The 22,348-nt window shown below is 39.4% G+C and overlaps 1 protein-coding gene across 2 annotated transcripts in view; it reads right to left on the bottom strand.

Annotated features, from left to right (window-relative positions):
• Positions 1-1,033: 1,033 nt before the first annotated feature.
• The window catches only part of c3orf52.L (chromosome 3 open reading frame 52 L homeolog), a 36,338-nt gene continuing 15,023 nt past the window's right edge, over positions 1,034-22,348 (bottom strand). For both annotated transcript variants that reach the window (XM_041581960.1, XM_018246468.2), the window contains exons 2-6: positions 9,615-9,735; positions 7,091-7,233; positions 3,486-3,559; positions 3,169-3,356; positions 1,034-1,654 (exon numbers count right to left, since the gene is read on the bottom strand). In XM_041581960.1, coding sequence (XP_041437894.1) covers positions 1,650-1,654; positions 3,169-3,356; positions 3,486-3,559; positions 7,091-7,233; positions 9,615-9,735 — 531 coding nt within the window. In that variant the 3' untranslated portion in view covers positions 1,034-1,649. The remainder of the gene's footprint in view (positions 1,655-3,168; positions 3,357-3,485; positions 3,560-7,090; positions 7,234-9,614; positions 9,736-22,348) is intronic.

Genomic DNA, 22,348 nt, shown 5'->3' with positions numbered 1-22,348 from the left:
TGAATTGGCGCACAGTCTGTTAGTGGCAAAATCTTGTAAAGATCCATCTGTTTAGTGCCTTGTGCAGTATAGTTAAAAGCCAAATGCACAAGGACACTCCTCTGCTATTGGCAATAAAAGTTTGACATAGTATTTGCACTCTGCACTTTTCTAGGGGCAAAATATCTACAGGCATTGCACGGTCCTTGGTGGCATTCCTTCTCAAGCAGGGCTTGTACCACTGTCTGTAGAATGCCCTCGAATATGCATGTGAAGTTTGTATAAAATGCTACCACCATAAAATAACTAATCTGAAGTTTATCTAAAAAACATTTACATCTTGATAACTTGCTTGGGAAAACGAAGTGTTAATGTTTCACGTGTCTTTACGTGTACATCATATTTTAACGCTCCACGCTTAGACACTGCTGTTGGGATGTCTAAAATTCCCACTGATGTTCTGCTGTTAGGCATTGCTGGACAGAGCAATTAAATGAATTGTTCAGTATAAAAATAAAAACTGGATAAATAGCCTGTGCAAAATATAAATATATTCTAATAGAGTTAGGCAAAAATATAATGCATAAAGGCTGGAGTGACTGGATGTCCAACATAACAAAACACTACTTCCTGCTTTTCAGCTCTCTTGGTTTCCACTGATTGGTTACCAGGCAGTCACCAATCAGTGCCTTGGAGGAGGGCCATATGGGTCATAACTGTTGCTTTTGAATCTCAACTGAATGCTGAGGATCAATTGCAAACTCACTGAACAGTTATGTCCCATGTGGGGACAAGTCACTGACTAACTCAGAGTTAGAGAGCTGAAAAGCAGGAAGTTGTGTTCTGTTCTTTTGGACATCCTGTCACTCCAGCCTTTATACACTACATTTTTGGATAACATTTTTGTACAGCCTATTTAACCAGTTTTTATTTTTACACTGAACAATTCCTTTAACCAAATACATACATCTTCATTAACCGTGTATAGCTGCTTATATTTTTGAGTAATATACAGTAACATGTCATGCACAAACTACTCTCCCCAACTACAGTATATATGAAAAAATACATTTAATTTACAACATGTCCATGTTCAATAAAACCAAGTGGTCACAAGTTGTAAGAAATTCCCAGAGTAAAAGTGATAATGCGTTTTTTGAACAATCAGTAATGCTTATAATTGATGGCAAGGGAGTCTGCTTTCCATTAGTTCCTGATGTGCATCAGCATATTGGAAGTATATTACTAAGCAAAATATACTGGGGAGCATATCCTTTCTTTGGTTTTCTTGGTTCCCCAGGTTGTCCTTAAGATGTGCCACTGCACCATGCAAATGTGTCCTATTCAGCACTGACTGATTTGATAAATAGAAAAGGTGAATATGTCTTTTTTAAATGTCACAGAAATAAAGAATAAAAGAGAAGGCCAAGAGATGAAATCGATCATTGCAAAGTCGAGGCAGGAGATTTTTAATAATCCACACTGTGCCAAGCAGACACGTTCAACCCGACAAATGAGAAAGTGTTGTGCTATAAATTTAATACAAATATACGAATTGTCCTCCTTGCGATTCTTCACCTTGTCGTCATCATCTTCTTTAGTGCCTCACTAGTAATTTAGTATGCAGTTATGTGAATGCATTCCAATAAATGGCACCCTCTATGTGAATGTTAATCTACCAAAGAAGAAGAAAAAATGTTATACACAAAACTAATTAGTTGAAAAACTTTTAAATAGCTGATGTTGCTGGATATATCTTGTGTTATTCCATTTGGTCCCTATAATATAAAACCATTTTGTTTTTTCTTTGGGAGCCCAAACAGCCCAGTAATATAGATGGGCTAACTGATGTAAAAAGGGTTTGCAGCTAGTCCAAACCTCTGCAAGTGAGGATATTTCTGTTCCTAGTGTTCTAAGCGTCTATTAAAGCAACAAAATTAGCGTGTGATATTTAGTTCATAAATGGGATACTAGGAGTCCTATGACACAAGCTCAGTGGAACTCCAAGGTACTTCTACTATTCTTGTATTCTGACATCACCAAGTACTGTTTATATAGTGAATAAAGTACCCCCTCTTGTAAAATATAAGGATATTATAAGTTACCGAGGAGCTTCATGACCATATAAAAACACGAGGCCGAAGGCCGAGTGTTTTTATACAGGTCATGGAACTCCGAGGTAACTTCTAATATCCTCATATTTTGCAACTGGGGGTACTTTATTTATTATAATACACAAGTTTCAGTGAGTCATGTGACTGAAATGACATCAGGACTCACCGTTTATAAGGATATAATTTACAAGATAATCATGGCTTTTGTGTATTATATAAGGAATAATGTACCCTAAAATGTCAAATATAAGTATGGGATCTCTTATTCAGAAATCTGTTATCCAGGAGGTTCCAAGTTACAATTAGGACTTCTCCCATAGAGTCCATTCTAAGTGAATAATTCTATTTTTTTTTAACTATTATTAACCTTTTTCTCTGTAATTATAAAGCTTGACTATGTACTTGATCATAACTGCATGAATTCATATTGGTGGCAATACCATCCTATTGGGTTTATTTAATGATTTTAAGCAGATATAAGGTATAGTGATGCAAATTGTGGAAAGAGCCCTTATCTAGAAAACCCCAAGCATTCTGGATAATAGATCCGATAACTATATAAGGATATGAGGAGTCAAAGTTCCCTGCCCACAAATATGACTTTATAAAGGTCATGAAATTCTGAAAGGAGAACATTATACTTTAATAATACATCAATAAGTTTCAATAAGTTATGGGATAGAGTTGACATCACTTAGTACGATTATAAGGATGTATTTTACCATTACTTACACCTCTTGTGTATTATATGCATGCAAAGCTGGTACACTAATAAGAAAAATATTCATTATAAGTATGGGCCAAACATAACAGTAGCCTGAATGGGTAGTTGTCAAATGAAGCCATTACTCCGAAACATATTTGAAGGCAAGTGTAACCAAATTGTATCAGTGTAACCAAATTGTATTGAAGGAAAAGATTGTGCAAAGTCATTAGAATTAATATAATGTACCCAGTGTTAAACAATATTTTATATGATCATGAAATTCCTAGTGACATATAATATCCTATTTTTATATTGTGTGTATATAGATATATAAATACACACACATCACACATGAGAAAGCAAGCTTACGTGCAAATGTTACTTGAAATGGATCCAGGAATACACTGGAGTTCTGACATTGTGAATTTTCTTCATCATAGATATCCTGTCGTAAAATACCTCCTACAAATTCTTTACTCATTTTATACTTTCTTTCATCCTGGTTTGCTGAAGGCATGGAAAAGTTGAGTCTTAAATTTGCTGAAGTGTTTTCACCACTAAAAAGAAAATATAAAAGTTGTTAAATCGGTTTGATAACCAGCCTTTCTACTGAGCTCCTATAAGTGTGTAAACTTTAAGCAGCTGTGTTCTGCTTCAGGCACAATAACACTTTATAATTTACTCACATAAGCAAGTCCTTGACTTCTGCAGAAACAAAATAGGGGTGCAAGGCAGGAGAAACTGAATACACTTTTTCAATCTGCAAATTGAAATTTAGAACAAATATAAACGGAATTGGAAAAAGTTATGTCCTCAATAAATGTATGTTCCCATTGTTCCGCCCAGTAAAATAATTTTCCCCTCTTTTTTGAGTGGAATTGTTTTTCACATTATTTGAACAGCGATCCTATCATGCTTTACAGCTGAATGTGAATCCTGACATGGCAGAGATCCATTTCCATTCAGTCCAGAATAAATAACAACCCAGATATGCACTAGGGCTACAAGTGACATCTCCAGGGTATAGATCCTCAACCCTGCTATATATATATATATATATATATATATATATATATATATATATATATACAGGGCCGCCATTAGAAATCACGGGGCCCCGTACAACAAAATTTTTGGGGCCCCCTGGGCCCCGCCCACACTGACGACCAAGCTCCGCCCCATATCCCGCCCACATCGCAGTTAAAAGACCACACAGACATCAGCGCTAAAAAAGTAACCCCCCCCCCACACAAGTTGTAAAAAGCTATTGATGGTCAGGGCCCCCTTATAAAAAAAATTGGGGCCCCAAAAAAAAAAAAATTAAAATTTTTTTTTTTTTTAAAAACATTGGTGGCAGGGGCCCCCTGTTAAAAAAAACTTGGGGCCCCAACAAAAAAAAATGTAAAAAAAACTAAAAAATAAACAAACATTGGTGGCAGGGGCCCCCTTCTAAGTTAAAAACAAATTGGGGCCCCAAAAAAAAATTTGAAAAAAAATAAAAAATTTTTTGAAAAAAAAAACAAAACATTGGCGGCAGGGGCCCCCTTATAAGTTAAAAACAAATTGGGGCCCCAAAAACCGCCCCATATCCCGCCCACATCGCAGTTAAAAGACCACACAGACATCAGCGCTAAAAAAGTAACCCCCCCCCCACACAAGTTGTAAAAAGCTATTGATGGTCAGGGCCCCCTTATAAAAAAAATTGGGGCCCCAAAAAAAAAAAAAATTAAAATTTTTTTTTTTTTTAAAAACATTGGTGGCAGGGGCCCCCTGTTAAAAAAAACTTGGGGCCCCAACAAAAAAAAATGTAAAAAAACTAAAAAATAAACAAACATTGGTGGCAGGGGCCCCCTTCTAAGTTAAAAACAAATTGGGGCCCCAAAAAAAAATTTGAAAAAAAATTAATTTTTTTTTGAAAAAAAAACAAAACATTGGCGGCAGGGGCCCCCTTATAAGTTAAAAACAAATTGGGGCCCCAAAAAAAAAATTGAGAAAAAAAAATTTTTTTGAAAAAAAAAAAAATGGTGGCAGGGGCCCCCTTACAAGTTAAAAACAAATTGGGGCCCCAAAAAAAATTTAAAAAAAAATTAATTTTTTTTTTAAATAAAAAAAAAACTGGTGGCAGGGGCCCCCTTACAAGTTAAAAAAATTTGGGGCCACTAAAAAGAAAATTTTTTTTTTTTTTTAAAAAAAAAACCCAAAAAAAACAATGGTGGCAAGGGGCCCCTTACGAGTTAAAAAAAAAATTGGGGCCCCAAAAACAAAAGTTTTAAAAAAAAGATTGGTGGCAGGGGCCTATAGAATATTAAAATAATACATTGGTGGCCAGGGGATTAAAAAAAAAAAAAAACACAAACTGGTGTTCAGTAGAATTGAACTCATGGCTTCAGTACTTCAACTTCGCCTCCTTTCGTGACTTCGGGTCTTTTCACCGCTTCAGGACTTCGGCTTCGGCTGTTTTCGTGACTTCGGGTCTTTGCGCTGCTTCAGGACTTCGGCTTCGGCTGTTTTCGTGACTTCGGGTCTTTTCGGCGCTTCGTGACTTCGGCTTTTTCCGTGACTTCGGGTCTTTTCGTCGCATCGGCTTCGGCTTTTCGGCACTTCCGCATTCGGCACTGAAGAGGCAAGACGTACGGCTCGGGCGCTCGTAAGGGGAGCCCGGATCTTCAAAAAAATGCAGCGCTGCCGGGCCCCCCTTCATGCCCGGGCCCGGTACGCTTGTCCCCCCTGTCCCCCCTGATGGCGGCCCTGTATATATATATATATATATATATATATATATATATATATATATATATATATATATCTCTATATATATATATATATATATATATATATATATATCTCTATCTATCTCTCTCTCAAGTCTGGCACTCTCAGGTCTTAATGAAAAATAAAAAAGGATTTAATGGTCAACATTTCAGCTCACATTAAAGCCTTCTTCAGGAGCACCCACACCATATAACAGTGAATATAAATAATATATTATTTACTTTGTTATATAATGTTGGTGTACCTGAAGAAAGCTCTAATTTGTGCCGAAACATTGAACAATAAATCGTTTTTTATTCTTCTGAGAGTGCTGTACTATTTTCTCTCTCTCTCTCTCTCTCTCTCTCTCTCTCTCAGCTTTAATTCAGTGGGTTGAACAAAAAGATTGCATAAAAATGTGGGGAGCTAAAGCCTTTTTTTAACACAATCACTTCATTTCAGGGGCTCAAAAGTAATTGGACAATTGACTCAAAGACTATTTCAATTCCTTCATTATGTCATTATCAATGATGCAGATAAAAGCCCTGGAGTTGATTTGAGGGGTGTCAGGGCCGCCATTAGAAATCACGGGGCCCCGTACAGCAAAATTTTCTGGGCCCCGTGGTCCCCGCCCATCCCAGATCCCGCCCACACCACAGTGAAAAGACCATACAGACATCAGCAATGGTCAGGGCCCCTCTATCAGTTAGAAAAATACACATTGGCATCAGGGCCCCCCATAAAAGTGTTTAAAAAAAACATTTGCGGCCAGGGTAACCCATAAAAGATTTTTTTTTAAAAAAATTAGTGGTCAAGGCCCCCTTACAAGTTAGAAAAAAACATTGGCGCCAGGGCCCCCCATAAAAGTGTTAAAAAAACATTGATTACTTTAGAGCCCCTGAAATTAAGTGATTGTGTTAAAAAAAAGGCTTTAGTTCCTCACATTTTTTTTTAAGGTAAGTTTTATTTCCTTTTTTAACACACATGAATCATACATACAGATAAGTAAATACGCAGACTAATCCAAACAAGGTAGAAAAAGTGGATATAAGGCACAAGCTGTCACCAAGCATAATACAATAAAGTTACTAAAAGGTTGAGATGGACACACAGTTGTACGTTACAGCTTAATGGTTAGGTTAGGACCCTCGAGATTATTAAGGCGAGCTAAACCTCCACGGACTAAGTGGGAAAGGATATATATATATATTTAAATTATATATTAAGGAGAGGTGCCCCTCTCCTTAAATGCCTGCTCTCCCAACCCCCGCTTAATGGTGTCTTTGGAAAAGATCATGCTAAATAAAGAGAAAAACAGGTATGGTCTTTCTGCCCCCAAAGATAATACTTTTTTCACTTAGATAGATAGGACTGACGCATGGACACTGCCTTGACGGGGCGCATCAGCTTATGCATACTTTGTACAAACTTTGTAACTAAAAGTGTAACAAACTAAAAATCTTATTAGAGTTGCAGTTCAGTTGTGCAAAAGATTGCTGACTAAAACGTCAGTTTTTCCTATAATGAATAAATATCTTACCCTTTGTTGGAGAGTTGTTTCATTTATTCTCAGTGGTTCCAGCACACAATTGTCTTTAATGGTGAGAGATCCTGTGAATGTGTACATGCTTTTTTCCATATTTAACGCTACATCTTGATATTCATCTTCATCTACATAGTTATCTAAATAAAATTCATGAGTTCATTTTTATTAGGCATCAAATATTTTAAGATACTCACTCCTTTGCATTAATATTCTGAGTTGCTAAATTGGGGTCTACAATTAGCTGACCTAGCTAGATAGAATGCCCAAAGTATTACTTGTGTAAATACTACTGCCTCCTAGAAACCTGCATATAGGTTTTGCAATATCAGATGTCCAGAAAAGAAGCAAGATGGCCAGCTTGTTCATCAATTAAACTGGGTGACCACCGCTCCTTTTGACGGATCTTTAGTGACGTATCTGATATAGCAAAATCTAATTTACTTGGGTCACAGTCATTCACTCTGGCCTGAAAATCATGACAATGAGGTCATCTGCTAAAAGGCAATGACATTTACTAATCCACCCATCCATTCCCTGTATGATCCATTTATGCTATGTGAGGAGAAAATTACTTTGTCTAAATGATCATGGAGTAAGAGACCTACAATCAGCCTCCACGTTAAGGTTAATGATTTATCCACTTGGGGCAGATTTATCAAGGGTCGAATTTCGAAGTAAAAAATATTTCGAAATTCGACCATCAAATTAAAATACTTTTTTTCAATCAATTTGGCCATCGAACGATTTTATCGTACTATTTTACTTTGACTACAAAAAACGTAGAAAAATGCTTTAGAAGGTCCCCATAGGCTTACATAGCACTTCAGTGGGTTTAATTTGGTGAATTATTGAAGTCAAAGTTTTTTTAAAGAGACAGTACTTCGATTATCTAATATTCTAACTATTTTACTTCGAATCGAATTCAAAGTAAATTCGAAGTCGTAGTATCCTATTTGATGGTCAAAGTATCCAAAAAATTACTTTGAATTTTGAATTTTTTTACTTTGAAAATTCCCACGAATTCACTTCGACCCTTGATAAATCTGCCCCTTAGTGTATATAATTAGGACAACTTCAGTGGCCAGTGTGGTTTTAGCAAGAATGGGCAAAACACCTCAAATTGCTCCATGTGCCTTTACTTGTGTTCTTGTGCTAAGTGGATGGCCATAGCTAGGCTGATTCCAGTGATTCGATCTCTTGCCCCAGATAGTAGTTGACACATGTCTGAAAATGATCTCCAAAGATAATTGTGTGAAAACACTAGGGATGCACCAAATCCACTATTTTGGATTCGGCCAACCCCCGAATCCTTCACAAAAGATTCGGCCGAATACTGAACTGAATCCTAATTTGCATATGCAAATTAGGGGTGGGAAGGGGAAACCAGTTTTTACTTCCTTGTTTTGTGACAAAGTCACATGATTTCCCTCCCCACCCCTAATTTGCATATGCAAATTAGGATTCGGATTTGGTTCCGGCCAGGAAGAAGGATTCGGCCGAATCCGGATCCTGCTGAAAAAGGCAGAATCCTGGCCAAATCTAACACTGCATCACAGAAGACGGCAGAGGTTACAATATAACCTTTGGATTCTTCAAAGGATTATTTTAATTCACACAAAGTTAATCTGATCACCAGTTTGGAAATTTGTTTTTGTGCACCTTGCACATCTGGTTTCATGCTAAAATGCAGGCGCACACCGCTGTTTCTAGTGGTTTTAATAGGGAAGCTTCGAATTCTAGAATTTGACTGTATTTTTAGGGAATTATTTACTAAAACTTGAATTTTCTCACAACTCCCATCCACGATTTTACCTTATTTATTAATAAAATAACTAAAAAGTTGGTTTGGGAAAAGTCTCGATAAAATCATAAAAAAACTTGAATCATACAAATTTTTCAGATTTGACTCCTGAATTGCTTGATTTTTTTTGCCCAAAAACCCCTAATTTTTTGGATTATTGTACGAAACCTAGCACAGACCACAATATCTTCAAATTGGAAAAGGGACATCTGCCATTGACTTCTACAGGACCTCGACAGGTTTGAGATGGAGTATTTTCGGATTCAGACTTTTAGCAACTTCGGGTTATAATAAATCTCAAATTTTTAGTTTTTTTTCCTCGATAAATCTGAGTTTTTTCCTTTAAAAGCCAGACCAGAAAAATTCAAGCTTTAATAAATAACCCCCTTAGTGTTCAACCAAATCCTTAAAATCATGTACCTTAAAAGATGTGGATAACTGAATGTAACAATTTTGTGTTAAAATCTCAAGCATTTTTTTCTCAGCAATTTGAATATGCAAATTAGTGTTCAGATTTCATTGCATTTGTCTAATTCAATTTTTACTTACATGAATGACGATCATAATAATATTAATAATAATATAGCCATTCTCTGAGATTAAATCAGCCATCACCTTTATAGTGTACCAAGTGAGGCCAGAAGTTTCTCTAACGTTTTTGTATAGAAATGGTACACGAGTCACAAAAAAATATGAAAGCCATACATTTTTACTTACTTGTGTAGACGACAAGACTAATTATTACTACTAGACAGAGCGAGAGAAAAATACCAATAAGTATAATGAGCGGTTTAAGTTTCCTCCATATTTCTCCAATACATTCTGTTTTCTTTTGCTCCTGTGAAAGAAAAAAATAAAAAAAATATTAACACTAAAGAAGCCACAGTGTGCATCATATTAGACTGAAATAGTGACATGTATGCTTCACTCTCCATAGAGGCATAAATAGGAAATGCAACACATAATATTAAAAAAACCCAAAGGAAAGCAAATCGTTACACCCAGAAATGTAGAACGAGAATACACAAAATATATATTGACTGATTTTTGGCATTGCTTAATAAAAGTGCTTCATTTTGGATAAAGATGCTGCAATATGCATTTTCTATAACCATATTTAACTCCATACAAGCATTATAAAGTAGGCATTTTGCAGACAGACAAATACTTGAGAAGCAATGTACAGTACCTTCTGCACACCTGATAATTGCTTTTGAACCTATCCTGTTATTTGGACATTCTGGAAAGAGGAGAATGGGCTTTCTTCAGTAAATTGACAGGATATATAAGATATATAAATCCAAGAGAGCATTTGCAGAGACTTACAGCAGCGGCATGGAAAGCCATTTTACAGCAATGGTTCTATGGTCTAATTCAGCTCCCTCTCATACATTAGTTAAAAGGAAACCTATTCAAACCCCCCCACCCAATGTACCGCTTGGTATGACACGGATATTCTTAAAGGTGAATGCTATGATCTTTGAGGGGAACCAATTAATCTCACATGGAATTCAGGTGCATTTTTCTTTTTTACTTATTTAATTAGTTGTTAATAGGTGCAGTTATTGTTCTATATTCTATACAGACAAATGCCACCATTTCTTTTTATTTTGCTATTTGTTTATTTACTGATAAAAAACGAATAAATATATGTATTAAAAAAACAGAAAAAAAAAAAAAAAACACAAAGGGGCCAGGCATAACATTCAACTCCCAGTGTCTGTGGTCTCTGCAACTACTCTGCCCATTGCTGTGAAAAGGTGGAACAGAGCCAAAGACAAGCCATCTGCGATCACCAATCCACCACATGTAAGCTAACAAGGGAAGAATGATAAAAACAGGGGGCGACTGACTGCAAGTGACGAGAACCATAGACCCCCACTCTTCAAATTTCAGCATTCAACAATCGCAAGGTCCCTGAACTAGGGGTTGGTAGACAGAAAAGTTATGTGCCTAGCACCCCCACAGTTGTGCCTTAGGCATGTTCTTCTTCTGCCTACCCCTAGTTCCAACCCTACTCTGCCCACCAAACTAAAATGAATAGTGCAGCTGTATGCGTGACCTACTTTTCCCCACATGTGCAGTGGTGGAGATTTAGATTGGGGGTTGGTGCTAGGCTCTAAGAATATCAGGGCACAGAAAGATTCAGATATGTAAAATAGAAGTAGATGTATATATTTGGACTTGTTACAATACACAAATGAAAATCTGTTTTAAGCTTGGAAAATCAGCCTCAAAGAGTTTAAAGGGATACTGTCATAGGAATTAATTTTTTCAAAATGCATCAGTTAATAGTGCTGATCCTGGCGAATTCTGCACCGAAATACATATTTCAAAAGAGCAAACTTTTTTTTTATATTTAATTCTGAAATCTGACATGGGGCTCGACATATTATCAGTTTCCTGTGACTTGTGCTCTGATAAACTTCAGTCACCCTTTACTGCAAGTTGGAGTGATATCAACCCCCTCCCCCAGCAGCCTAACAACAGAACAATGGGCAGGTAAGCAGATAGCAGCTCCTTAACACAAGGTAGATCTAAGAACAGCCATCAATAGTAAAATCCAGATCCCACTGCAACACTTTCAGTTACATTGTGTAGGAGAAACAACAGCCTGCCAGAAAGCAGTTCCATTCTGAAGTGCTGGCTGTTTCTGAAAGCACATGACCTATGTAAGGGTTTAGGTAGCTGGGATCAGTTTCCTGGGGATAGCACAGCCCATGGCACAAGCACAACTCGTGAGAGTATAGTCTCTTTTTGGCAGTTTATTAGCACTTGCAGCAGAATAAACAAAACAAACAATTCAAATTAAATCTTTGCCACTTAATTCTCCTAACTAACCAGGAGTAGGCCTACTGCCTGTCTCCTCAAACCAAATGAAAAGGTAGTACAAACAAAGTGCCAACCTTGTAGGGATTCCAATATCTCTATGTGCTCACACAGACAGCTTCCCTGTGTCTTTCTTTCTCAGACTGCAGCTCTCCCACTCTGGCTTGAGCTGCCTTTTTAATTTATTTATTCACCCGAGATGCCTCAGGATAACACAAAAAACCCGGGCTGGATAAACAGTCCCGGAACCACTCTGTTAGGAACCTGGGGCATAAATAAGCTCCGTCCTGGACCTTCCCAGGTATCCTAGTAGTGACCTCACCACATACCCCCCCCTCCTTGTTTCAACCCAATGGTTGAAACAACTGAGGCCCAACAGGAATGAACACGGGACAGGGCATCACCATTGTCCATTTCTGACCCGGGCCTATGTTTCACTGTGAAACAGTAGTCCTGCAGCGTGAGAAACCAACGATTCACTCGTCTATTGGTCTCCTTCTTTTGGGCCATCCATTTTAGAGGTGCATGGTCAGTAATAAGGTCAAATTTTCTGCCTAAGAGGTAATACCTTAAGGCGTCTAAGGCCCATTTTATGGCCAAACACTCCTTTTCAATTGTGGCATACTTCCTCTCACAATCATTTAGCTTTCTGCTTAAGTACACCACTGGATGCTCTTCCCCGTTATAAAGCTGGGATAATACTGCCCCTAAACCCACAACTGATGCGTCTGTCTGGACCACAAAGTCCTGCGAAAAAATCTGGTGAATATAAGACTGGTTGTGCACATAACGCATCTTTGAGGGCCTGAAAAGACTTTTCTGCCTCAGGGGACCACTTGACCATGACAGAGTTTTCTCCCTTTGTTAAGTCTGTTAAGGGAGCAGCCAATGTGGCAAAATGAGGAATAAACCTCCTGTAATAACCAGTGATACCCAGAAAAGCTCGAACCTGCTTCTTATTAAGAGGGCGTGGCCACTGTTGAATGGCTGCTGTTTTATTTAACTGGGGTTTTAACACACCTCTGCCAATGTTGTAACCTAAATACTTCGCCTCCTCCAAACCAATGTCACATTTCTTGGGGTTGGCAGTAAGGCCTGCTTTACGGAGGGAATCCAACACAGCTTGAACTCTGTGCAGGTGAGACTCCCAATCTGCACTGTGTATCACCACATCATCTAAATATGCAGCTGCATACTGTTGGTGAGGTCTTAATATTCTATCCATAGCTCTTTGAAACGTGGCAGGGGCATTTTGTAGGCCAAAGGGCATTACTTTGTACTGGAAAGAACTGCCTGGAGTGACAAAAGCAGTTTTTTCCCTGTCCTGTTCCGATAATGGTATCTGCCAATACCCTTTTGTTAAATCCAATGTGGTCAGATAACGAGCAGTACCCAGCCTGTCTATGAGCTTGTCTACCCTAGGCATTGGGTAAGTGTCAAACTTAGATACCGAATTAAGCTTGCGAAAATCATTACAGAACCACCAGCTACCATCTGGCTTGGGAACAAGAACAATCGGGCTAGACCAGTCACTATTGGACTCTTCAATTACCCCTAACTCAAGCATTTTTGCCACTTCATCAGCCACCGCTTTCCGCCTAGCTTCGGGAATCCTATAGGGTTTAAGTTTAACACGAACCCCTGGCTCAGTGACAATATCATGCTCAACAACGGGAGTCTTTCCTGGGAGGTCAGAGAAAGTATCTCTGTTCCTCGTTAAGAATTCTTTTACCTCCTGTTTTTGGGAGGTGGACAAAGTTTCTGCAGTGGTAACCTCAGGGACCAGAGGGGTCTTGCGAGTTTCCTTAGAAACAGCATAGGATGGTACTGCAATCAATGATATCCTGTCTTTCCAGAGTTTAAGTAAATTAACATGATAAATTTGTTCTGGCTTCCTCTTGCCAGTTTGGTGTACCTTGTAATTTACCTCCCCAACTCTCTCAATTACTTCAAAGGGACCCTGCCATTTTGCAAGGAACTTACTTTCCACTGTGAGAACCAAAACTAGTACTCTGTCTCCAGGTGAAAAGACACGTTTTTTAGCATTACAGTTGTATATGCTTTGTTGGGCTGCCTGAGCTTGGGCCAAGTTTTCTCTTACAATGGGCATAATTGAAGTAATTCTGTCTTGCATTTGTGATATGTGTTCGATTACACTCCTGTGGGGTGTCACTTCCCCTTCCCAGGTTTCCTTGGCTATGTCTAAGAGCCCCCTAGGATGGCTTCCGTAAAGTAACTCAAATGGGGAATAACCCGTGGAAGATTGGGGAACTTCCCTAATAGCAAACATAAGATAGGGTAAAAGGCAGTCCCAGCCTTTTCCATCTTTGTCCACTACCTTTTTCAACATTCTTTTTAGGGTCTTGTTGAAACGTTCCACAAGACCATCTGTCTGAGGGTGGTATACCGAGGTTCTCAATTGTGAAATTTTAAACAATTTACAAAGTTCCTTAGTTACTTTGGACATAAAAGGGGTACCCTGATCAGTGAGGATTTCTTTAGGGATTCCAACCCTACTGAACACATGAAGCAATTCTTTGGCAATTGTTTTAGCAGAAGTGTTGCGCAAAGGAATAGCTTCCGGGGAGCAAGTGCCATAGTCCATGATCTCTAAGATATATTGGTGACCCCGGGCAGATTTTAACAAAGGGCCCACCAGATCCATGGCTATTCGTTCAAATGGTATTTCAATAATTGGTAATGGGATTAAGGGACTACGAAAGTGTGGTCTTTGAGCAGAAATCTGGCAAACACGACAGGACTCACAGTAATCCTTTACCTGCCGATACACTCCAGGCCAAAAAAACCTCTGCAACACTCTCTTGGTAGTCTTTTCAACACCTAAATGCCCCCCCAATATATGTCCATGGGCAAGGTCCAACATCATTTTTCTGTATGGTTTGGGTACCAAATTGTTTTGATACTTGGTACAGTAAATCCCCTTTTAAAGCCATGTGAGGATAGGACAACCTGAGGCCTGACTCAACGGGTTCCCCATCAATTACTTTCACATTTTCTCTAGCTTTTACAAGACTAGGGTCTTTTAACTGTTCTGTACCGAAATTCTCTTTGTGTACCTCCAAGTCAGAGAAATCCACAACATTGTCATTATTAACTGACTCGCTGGTTTCCCCACTAGGGTTTGGAACATCTTCAGGGTCCTCCAAGTCTCCCGCTAATACAGAGAAAGGGAAGACTGAAGTTTCCTGAGGAGGATCCTCTGAACCTGTTACCAGGGAGAAACAGATTGATCCCAGAGATCCCAAAACTGGGGAAAATCCCTCCCAATTATAGCATCATGCAGAAGGTGTGGTACTACCCCTGCAGAGTGAGTCACTGTACCAAGGCCCGTTCTAAACTTTAGTGTTGCCACGGGATACTCCCGTGTGTCACCATGAATACAAACCACACCAACCCTTTTTGACTGGAACGTAACAGGAGTCTAGCAATGCAAGCAACTGTTTCCCATTCACACTCACTTTACACATTTGTTTTTCTTGAACTGGCACCGCAGTGCAGGCAACCGTAGCAAACAGGGACTGGTGTCTATTCCTGGAAGAAAAATCACACTGCATGGGATCATCAAGCAAAGGGCAATATGACCAAAATCATGGCAATGGAAACATTTAACAGTCTCGGAATTAAATCTAAGAGTCTCAGACTTTCCATTCTTAGATTGCCAGCCTCCCGAGTTTTTGCCAAAATTCTCTCCCTTTAAGGGTGACTTACTTTTACCACCACCCGTGTCCCCATGAACAGTCTTACCCGTTGCCAGGGTGTACCTCCCTTTCAGGTGTGGAGCCCGGAACGATGAGGGAGGGGTGCCAAAGTTCTCAGCGGCAAAGTACCTTTCCACTAACTCCACAAGGTCATCTGCAGTTTTAGTGTCTCCATGGGTCACCCATTTGCGCAGGGCAACAGGAAGGGACCTCAGGTAGCGATCCAGCACCACCCTCTCAATAATCTCAGGTCCCGTCAAGGACTCTGGCTGCAACCATTTTTTCACCAGGTGGATCAGGTCAAACATCTGGGAGCGTGGAGGCTTGTCCGGGTGATAAGCCCAGCTGTATACATGTTGGGCACGAAACGCCAGGGTAACGCCTATGCAGGCCAGAATCTCTTTTTTCAGTTTCTCATAATCCTTGGCAGTAACAGAGTCAAGATCAAAATATGCTTTTTGCAATTCACCGGTTAGCAGGGGTGCCAAAAGACCTGCCCACTGCTCTTTAAACCAATCCTCTCTTTCGGCGGTCCGCTCAAATGTAGAGAGATATGCCTCCGGATCATCCTCGGATGTCATCTTTTGGAGGAAGCGGCTTACATTGATTTTGGGTACATTGCTATGAACTACTGCAGGTGGTCCCTGGGGTCTCTGTGCCAACTGTTGAACCAATCCTGTCAGTACCTGCCGGTCTTCCTCTGCACCGTGGTAGGTCTTTCATTTCCCGGGAACATCCGAGTACTGGGGTGTTTTCTGAACAAAGATTTTTAGTGAAGCAGTATTCAGTTTATGATATTAAATCAAATGTGAAAAACTGGCTGTGCAAAAATTAGGGTACCCTTGTAATTTTGCTAATTTGAATGCATGTAACTGCTCAATATTAATTACTGACAACACCAAATTGGTTGGATTAGCTCTTTAAGCCTTGAACTTCATAGGCAGGTGTGTCCAATACTGAGAAAATGTATTTAAGGTGTCCAATTGCAAGTTGTGCTTCTGTTTGACTCTCCTCTGAAGAGTGACAGCATGGGATCCTCAAAACAACTCTCAAAAGATCTGAAAACAAAGATTGTTCCGTATCATGGTTTAGGGGAAGGCTACAAAAAGCTCTCAGAGGTGTAAACTGTCAGTTTCAACTGTTAAGAATGTAATCAGGAAATGGAAGGCCACGGGAACAGTTTCTATAAAACCCAGGCCTGGCAGGCTAAGAAAAATACAGGAGGGGCATATTTGGAGTATTACGAGAATGGTTACAGACAACCCAAAGATCACAAGGCCCGAATTTGTGGAGAGGCCACCAAGGCCCGGGCCTAGGGCAGCAGGATTTTAGGGGGTGGCATGCTGCCCAACCATACCCACATTGGTTCAGAAACATTGGGGATGCACAGGATATACAATAGTTTTTAGATTTCCCGTGTGCCAATCCCCATTTCTCCGGTCCCAATGATGAAAATTTGAGTGACTAAAAGGAAGGGGGCTACAAACGACAGCGGCCCTAGGGGTGCCCGTTATGTAAAGCCGGCCCTGAAGATCACCTCCAAAGACCTGCAAGAACATCTTGCTGCAGATGGTTTATCTTTACATCATTCTACAATTCAGCGCAATTTGCACAAAGAACATCTGTATGGAAGGGTGATAAGAAAGAAGCCCTTTGCACTCAAGCTACATACAGTTGTTGCTTGTTGTATGCAAAAGCTCATTTAGACAAGCCACAGACATTTTGGAACAAAGTGCTTTGGACTGATGAAACAAAAATTTACAACAATAACAAACAGCGCTTTGCATGCCGGAAGAAGAACACGCATTCCAAGAAATGCGGACTGGGGCCCTTGTTAAAGTCGAGGATCAGATAAATTCAACCCAATATCAACAAGTTCTTCAGGATAAGGTTCAAGCATAACAAAGTTAAAGTTACGCAGGGGTTGGATATTCCTAAACACACTTCGAAATCTACAAAAGCATTTATGCAGAGGAAGAAGTACAATATTCTGGAATGGCCGTCACAGTCCCCCAACTTGAATATCATTGAAAATCTATGGGATGATTTGAAGCAGGCTGTCCATGCTCGGCAGCCATCAAATGTAACTGAACTGGAGAGATTTTGTATGGATGAATTGTCAAAAATACCACCATCAAGAATCCAGACACTCATCAAAGCCTATAGGAGGCGTCTAGAGGCTGTCATATTTGCAAAAGGAGGCTCAACTAAGTATTTATGTAATATCTCTGTTGGGATGCCCAAATGTATGCACCTGTCTAATTTTGTTATGATGCATATTGCATATTTTCTGTTAATCCAATAAACTTTAGCTCACTGCTGAAATACTACTGTTTGCATAAGGCATGTTATATATTAAAAGGAAGTTGCTACTTCAAACAAAACGCCAAAGAAATAAGAGGGGTTCCCAAACTTTTTCATATGACTGTATCTTTTGGTAGGACACCATTCATCCTAGCAACCAGGCAAGCCAGAATGGAAGAAGAACATGAAAGTACTCTACAGAAACACAAGCAATAAAAAGGAACAATCATAATAAAACAGGAACCTCACAGAGAATCAGTTTTGGTCATGACCCCAATACCAAACAGAATTTAAAATTGCAGTCTTGAAAGAGGCAAAAAAAAAGGAATAGAGAATATAAATAACTATAGTGCAGCCTCCTTAAAGCGTGGAAACATGCAACAACCTGACATAATCTCTGCAAGCTTTGTTTTTGCTGCACATCTGTTTCATTTCCTCCTGTACTTTGTTTCCATGACTAATCACACGTAGTGCTGCCGGGATATCAGTAATGACGTCCCAGAGGGCATGTCTTGAGCTGTTTATTCTTTGTAATAACATAGCTTCCTAACAATAAACTACAGCTTCAGACTCTATTTTTATACCAAACAATTACAAATATTGAGTGCCTACTCCACTTCCTGCAAGAGGTTTCTTTCAATTTTGTTTTCTAATGGCTAATAAGCACTGTCATTTTCAGGATAACTTGGCAACTGCAGATCACTGTTTTAAAAGGCACTATGCACAAGATTTAATTTTAAAAAAGGCTGTTCATGTTAATATAATATGCAGATTAATATTAATTTCCATAATAACATACATTGCATGGGGGCTGCGCAGGATCATATCTACCAACCCATAACCCATGTAGTCCTATTCCAATGTATTTGTCTACCTACCCTATCAGGGCCCTTATCTGATATGAATGGAGGAGGGCATATTTTTTTTAAATAACCTTTAAGCTGCCCACATATGGACTGAAAGTTAACTTTATCAAAGTTGTACTAACTTCTCTCTAAGACATCGCCACTATTTATTTGGGAATGTTGTGGAGAATTGTCATTTTAAAAGAAGAATGAAAGCCATAGTGTGCACCAATGTGCCCAACACAACCAAGTCCCAGTTTTATTACCTAAAAAAGGTAAGTAAGTGGGGTTGGTGTGCACCATCTCAAGCTGCCTAATCTTCTATTGCCAATTGATTCCAGACACTGAGCATGCACACTTGAAGGCAGGTCCAGATCTGCTCAAGTTCAGCTACTCAGTGTCAAGGATCACTTGCAGGAGAAAATTAAGCTGCACGAGGTTGCATCTGCCAAACCTTCTCCATGTCTCTTCAGTTAATAGTGTTGCTCCAGCAGAATTCTGCACTGTAATCCATTTCTCAAAAGTGCAAACAGATTTTTTTTTACATTCAAATTTGAAATCCGACATGGGGCTATTGTCAGTTTCCCAGCTGCCCCAGTCATGTGACTTGTGCCTGCACTTTAGGATGAAACTGCTTTCTTGCAGGCTGTTATTTCTCCTACTTAGGGTAAGGTCACACTGGGCGATTCGGGGAGATTTAGTCGCCTGTGAGGCAACTTTGGAAAACGAAAGCCACATGTGCTTTAGCGATGGCGATTTTTCATTTTAGCCAGCGCAAGAGTGAGGGAAGGCATTCGGGGAGATTGGTCACAGCAAAGGCTGGCCCCTCTGGAGGGAGGTGGCCACTGAACATGAATGCCAGTAATGGAAAGATGTAGGGAAGTGTCCATTTGTGTGAAATTCAGTTTGGGTTGAAAACATATTTGATTTCCAAGATATTCTAGGAACTGAGGATTTATGGCTTTATCACCACATGTCCTGACCCAAGGCTGAATTTCCTTCCTTATCAGGGCTCCCATCTATGCCAGACATCTCCTTTTTGCAATTTCCTGAGACTTTTATAACAGGACAATTAAATGTCCCAGTTTAGAACCCTGGGCCAGTACGGATTTGTGCTGATAGGAGCACTGGCCCAGGTTGTCAGGTAAAAAGTTAGGCACTTGGGTGCCTAACTTTTGGCATCCCAAGTAGAAAATGGTATTCCTTCTGCCACAAAATCAACGCCACAGTATCAATGCCAACCAGTTTTGTAAAACAAATGTTGGATGGTGAATCACATTGACAAATCCATAGTGAGTTAAAGAACAGATTACCAGGGAAACAATGGAGTCTGTACAGCAGATATTACCTATGCTCAGCAATGCAATAGTTTATCAGCATGCACATGAAATATGCTACATGCTGACAAGTCATCAACCCCTGTACAACCAGATACTTTCTGATTGTTCAAATAAATATTTAAACATATAGCAGACATTACTGGCCCGGGCCTCCTGGCATCCAATAATGAGTCCAACTTTGCCATAGACCTTTTTGCTCAGTGATCAGGCTTAAAGGTAGCCATACACGTAACAATTACGATTGTTTGTTTTCATAAACATTAAAGGGGTTGTTCACCTTCAAATTAACTTTTAGAATGATGTAGAGAATGATATTCTGAGACAATTTGCACTTGGTTTTCATTTATTATTATTTGTGGTTTATGAGTTATTTAGCTTTTTATTCAGCAGCTCTCCGGTTTGCAATTTCAGCAATCTGGTTGCTAGGGTCAAAATGAACCTAGCTATCATGCATTGATTTGAACGAGAGACTGGGATTTGAATTGGAGAGGACCTTATTTGAAAGAGGAGTAATAAAAATTAGCAATAACAATAAATGTGTAGCTTTACAGAGCATTTGGTTTTAGATGGGGTCAGTGATCCCCATTTGAAAGCTAAAAAGAATCCAAAGAAAAAGGCAAATAACTAAAAACCTATACAAAAATAAATAATTAAGACCGATTTAAAAGTTGCTTAGAATTGGCCATCCTATAGCATACTAAAAGTTAATTTAAAGGTGAACCACCCCTTTAAGAGCTGAATCATCAGAAGAACAAGGAGAAACAGCAGTATCCCCTGGCAGAAGTTCAGCAAAATTTTCCGTCTTGGCCAATCAATGTGTCGACTGATATCCAAGTCTTTCACCAATATTGGTTGCCTCGTCTCCCACCATACATGCAACAAATATTGTATGAAACTTCATTTTTGTGCGATTATATCTGTGCGTGTATGGCCACCTTAAATGATTTGTTTAAGGCCATTGTAGAGAACAAGTAATCACTATTAGCTTTTATAGACATAAGGGGCAAAATCACTAACCTCTGAAAATTCGCCAGTGACTGCTTCGCTCACAGCGCAACACTTCGCCAGGCGTAGATTCGCCAGGACAGCGCTAATGCACTAAAATCCGAAGTTGCGTCCATGACAGCGAACGATGGCGAAGTTTCGCTAGCGTTGCCCAATTTGCATACAGCGGGAAGTTAAAGTTCAATGGACGTATATGTTGCAGCAAATACATTACACTACACAAGCCCGGGAAACCTTAATAAAATAGAGTTGTTATATTGCCCTACACATGAGCCCAGTGTATAGCTTATGTCCCATATGTTAGGAAATGTAGGGGGGAAGCCGGTTACCCCCAAAAAAAAAAAATTTACACTATTTTTCAGCCTATCACCCTAAAGAAGGAAAAGATGCTAGCGTTTTTTGGGACTTAGAAAAATTTTCAACTATTTTTTGAGGAACTCTTATCTATTCTATTGCACTTCTCCTGGTTTGAGATGGTGAAGACAAGTCTGGTGTAAGAGGTAACGTTCAATAAAATCGCATCCTAGTGAATTTGCCCAGCTACGTCCATTCGCCAGAGCGCAAATTCGCCGTGCGTTAGGGAGCGAAGTACCGCTAGAGTCTATCTCCTTCGCTAGCAAAGTTACACCAGCGACCGTAAATTGACAAAGTACCGAAATGACGTCACGCTTGTTAATTTTTTCACTTCGCCCTTTAGTAAATTTGCCCCAATATGTCTCAGGCAATGAATTTAAGAGAAGTAGTGCAATAAATCGAAACAAACTTTGCGTATTTACACATTCCTATTTTGATATTTTGCCAGGTTTCATTTCGCTAGCTCGTCAATTCTATTGCACTTACTTAGGCCCTACTTTCAGCTAAAACTAATCCAGACTCATGTTGAAAGCAGCTGTGATGTGTGATGGCATCATGTTTCAGTAAAAAAAAACACTTATGTTTAACACCACCACATCCTGTGCATTGTAATTTTGCGCCCACCTCATCATGTCAAATTTTAAGTTATGTATGCATACATTTGTTTACAATTTTTCGAGCTGCATAATTTTTTTATATGCAGTTAAGGCATCACAGAACATTTGTTAACACAGACGCTACTACACAATAGCAAACAAAGGGAATTTGTGCTTGGCTGCCAATTAGACAGTGGAGTTTCACAGCATTATCAAGCATATTAAGCCATTTTCTGCATTAAGCTACGGGGTATGGGACCTGTTATCCAGAATGCTCGGGACCTGAGGTTTTCCAGATAACAAATCTCTCTTTAATTTGGATCTTTACACCTTAAGCGCATATGTAATAAAAAAAAGGCACTAAGTTTGCCCAGGAGCAGTAATCAATAGCAACTGCTATGCTATGTTTGCTTTTAAACAGGTGATCAGCAAATGCTTCCTTTTGATGGGCTGCTATGG

Source organism: Xenopus laevis, chromosome 2L, assembly GCF_017654675.1.
Source record: "Xenopus laevis strain J_2021 chromosome 2L, Xenopus_laevis_v10.1, whole genome shotgun sequence".
Classification (NCBI taxonomy): Eukaryota; Metazoa; Chordata; class Amphibia; order Anura; family Pipidae; genus Xenopus; species Xenopus laevis.
This window is presented reverse-complemented; position numbering and strand designations above follow the sequence as displayed.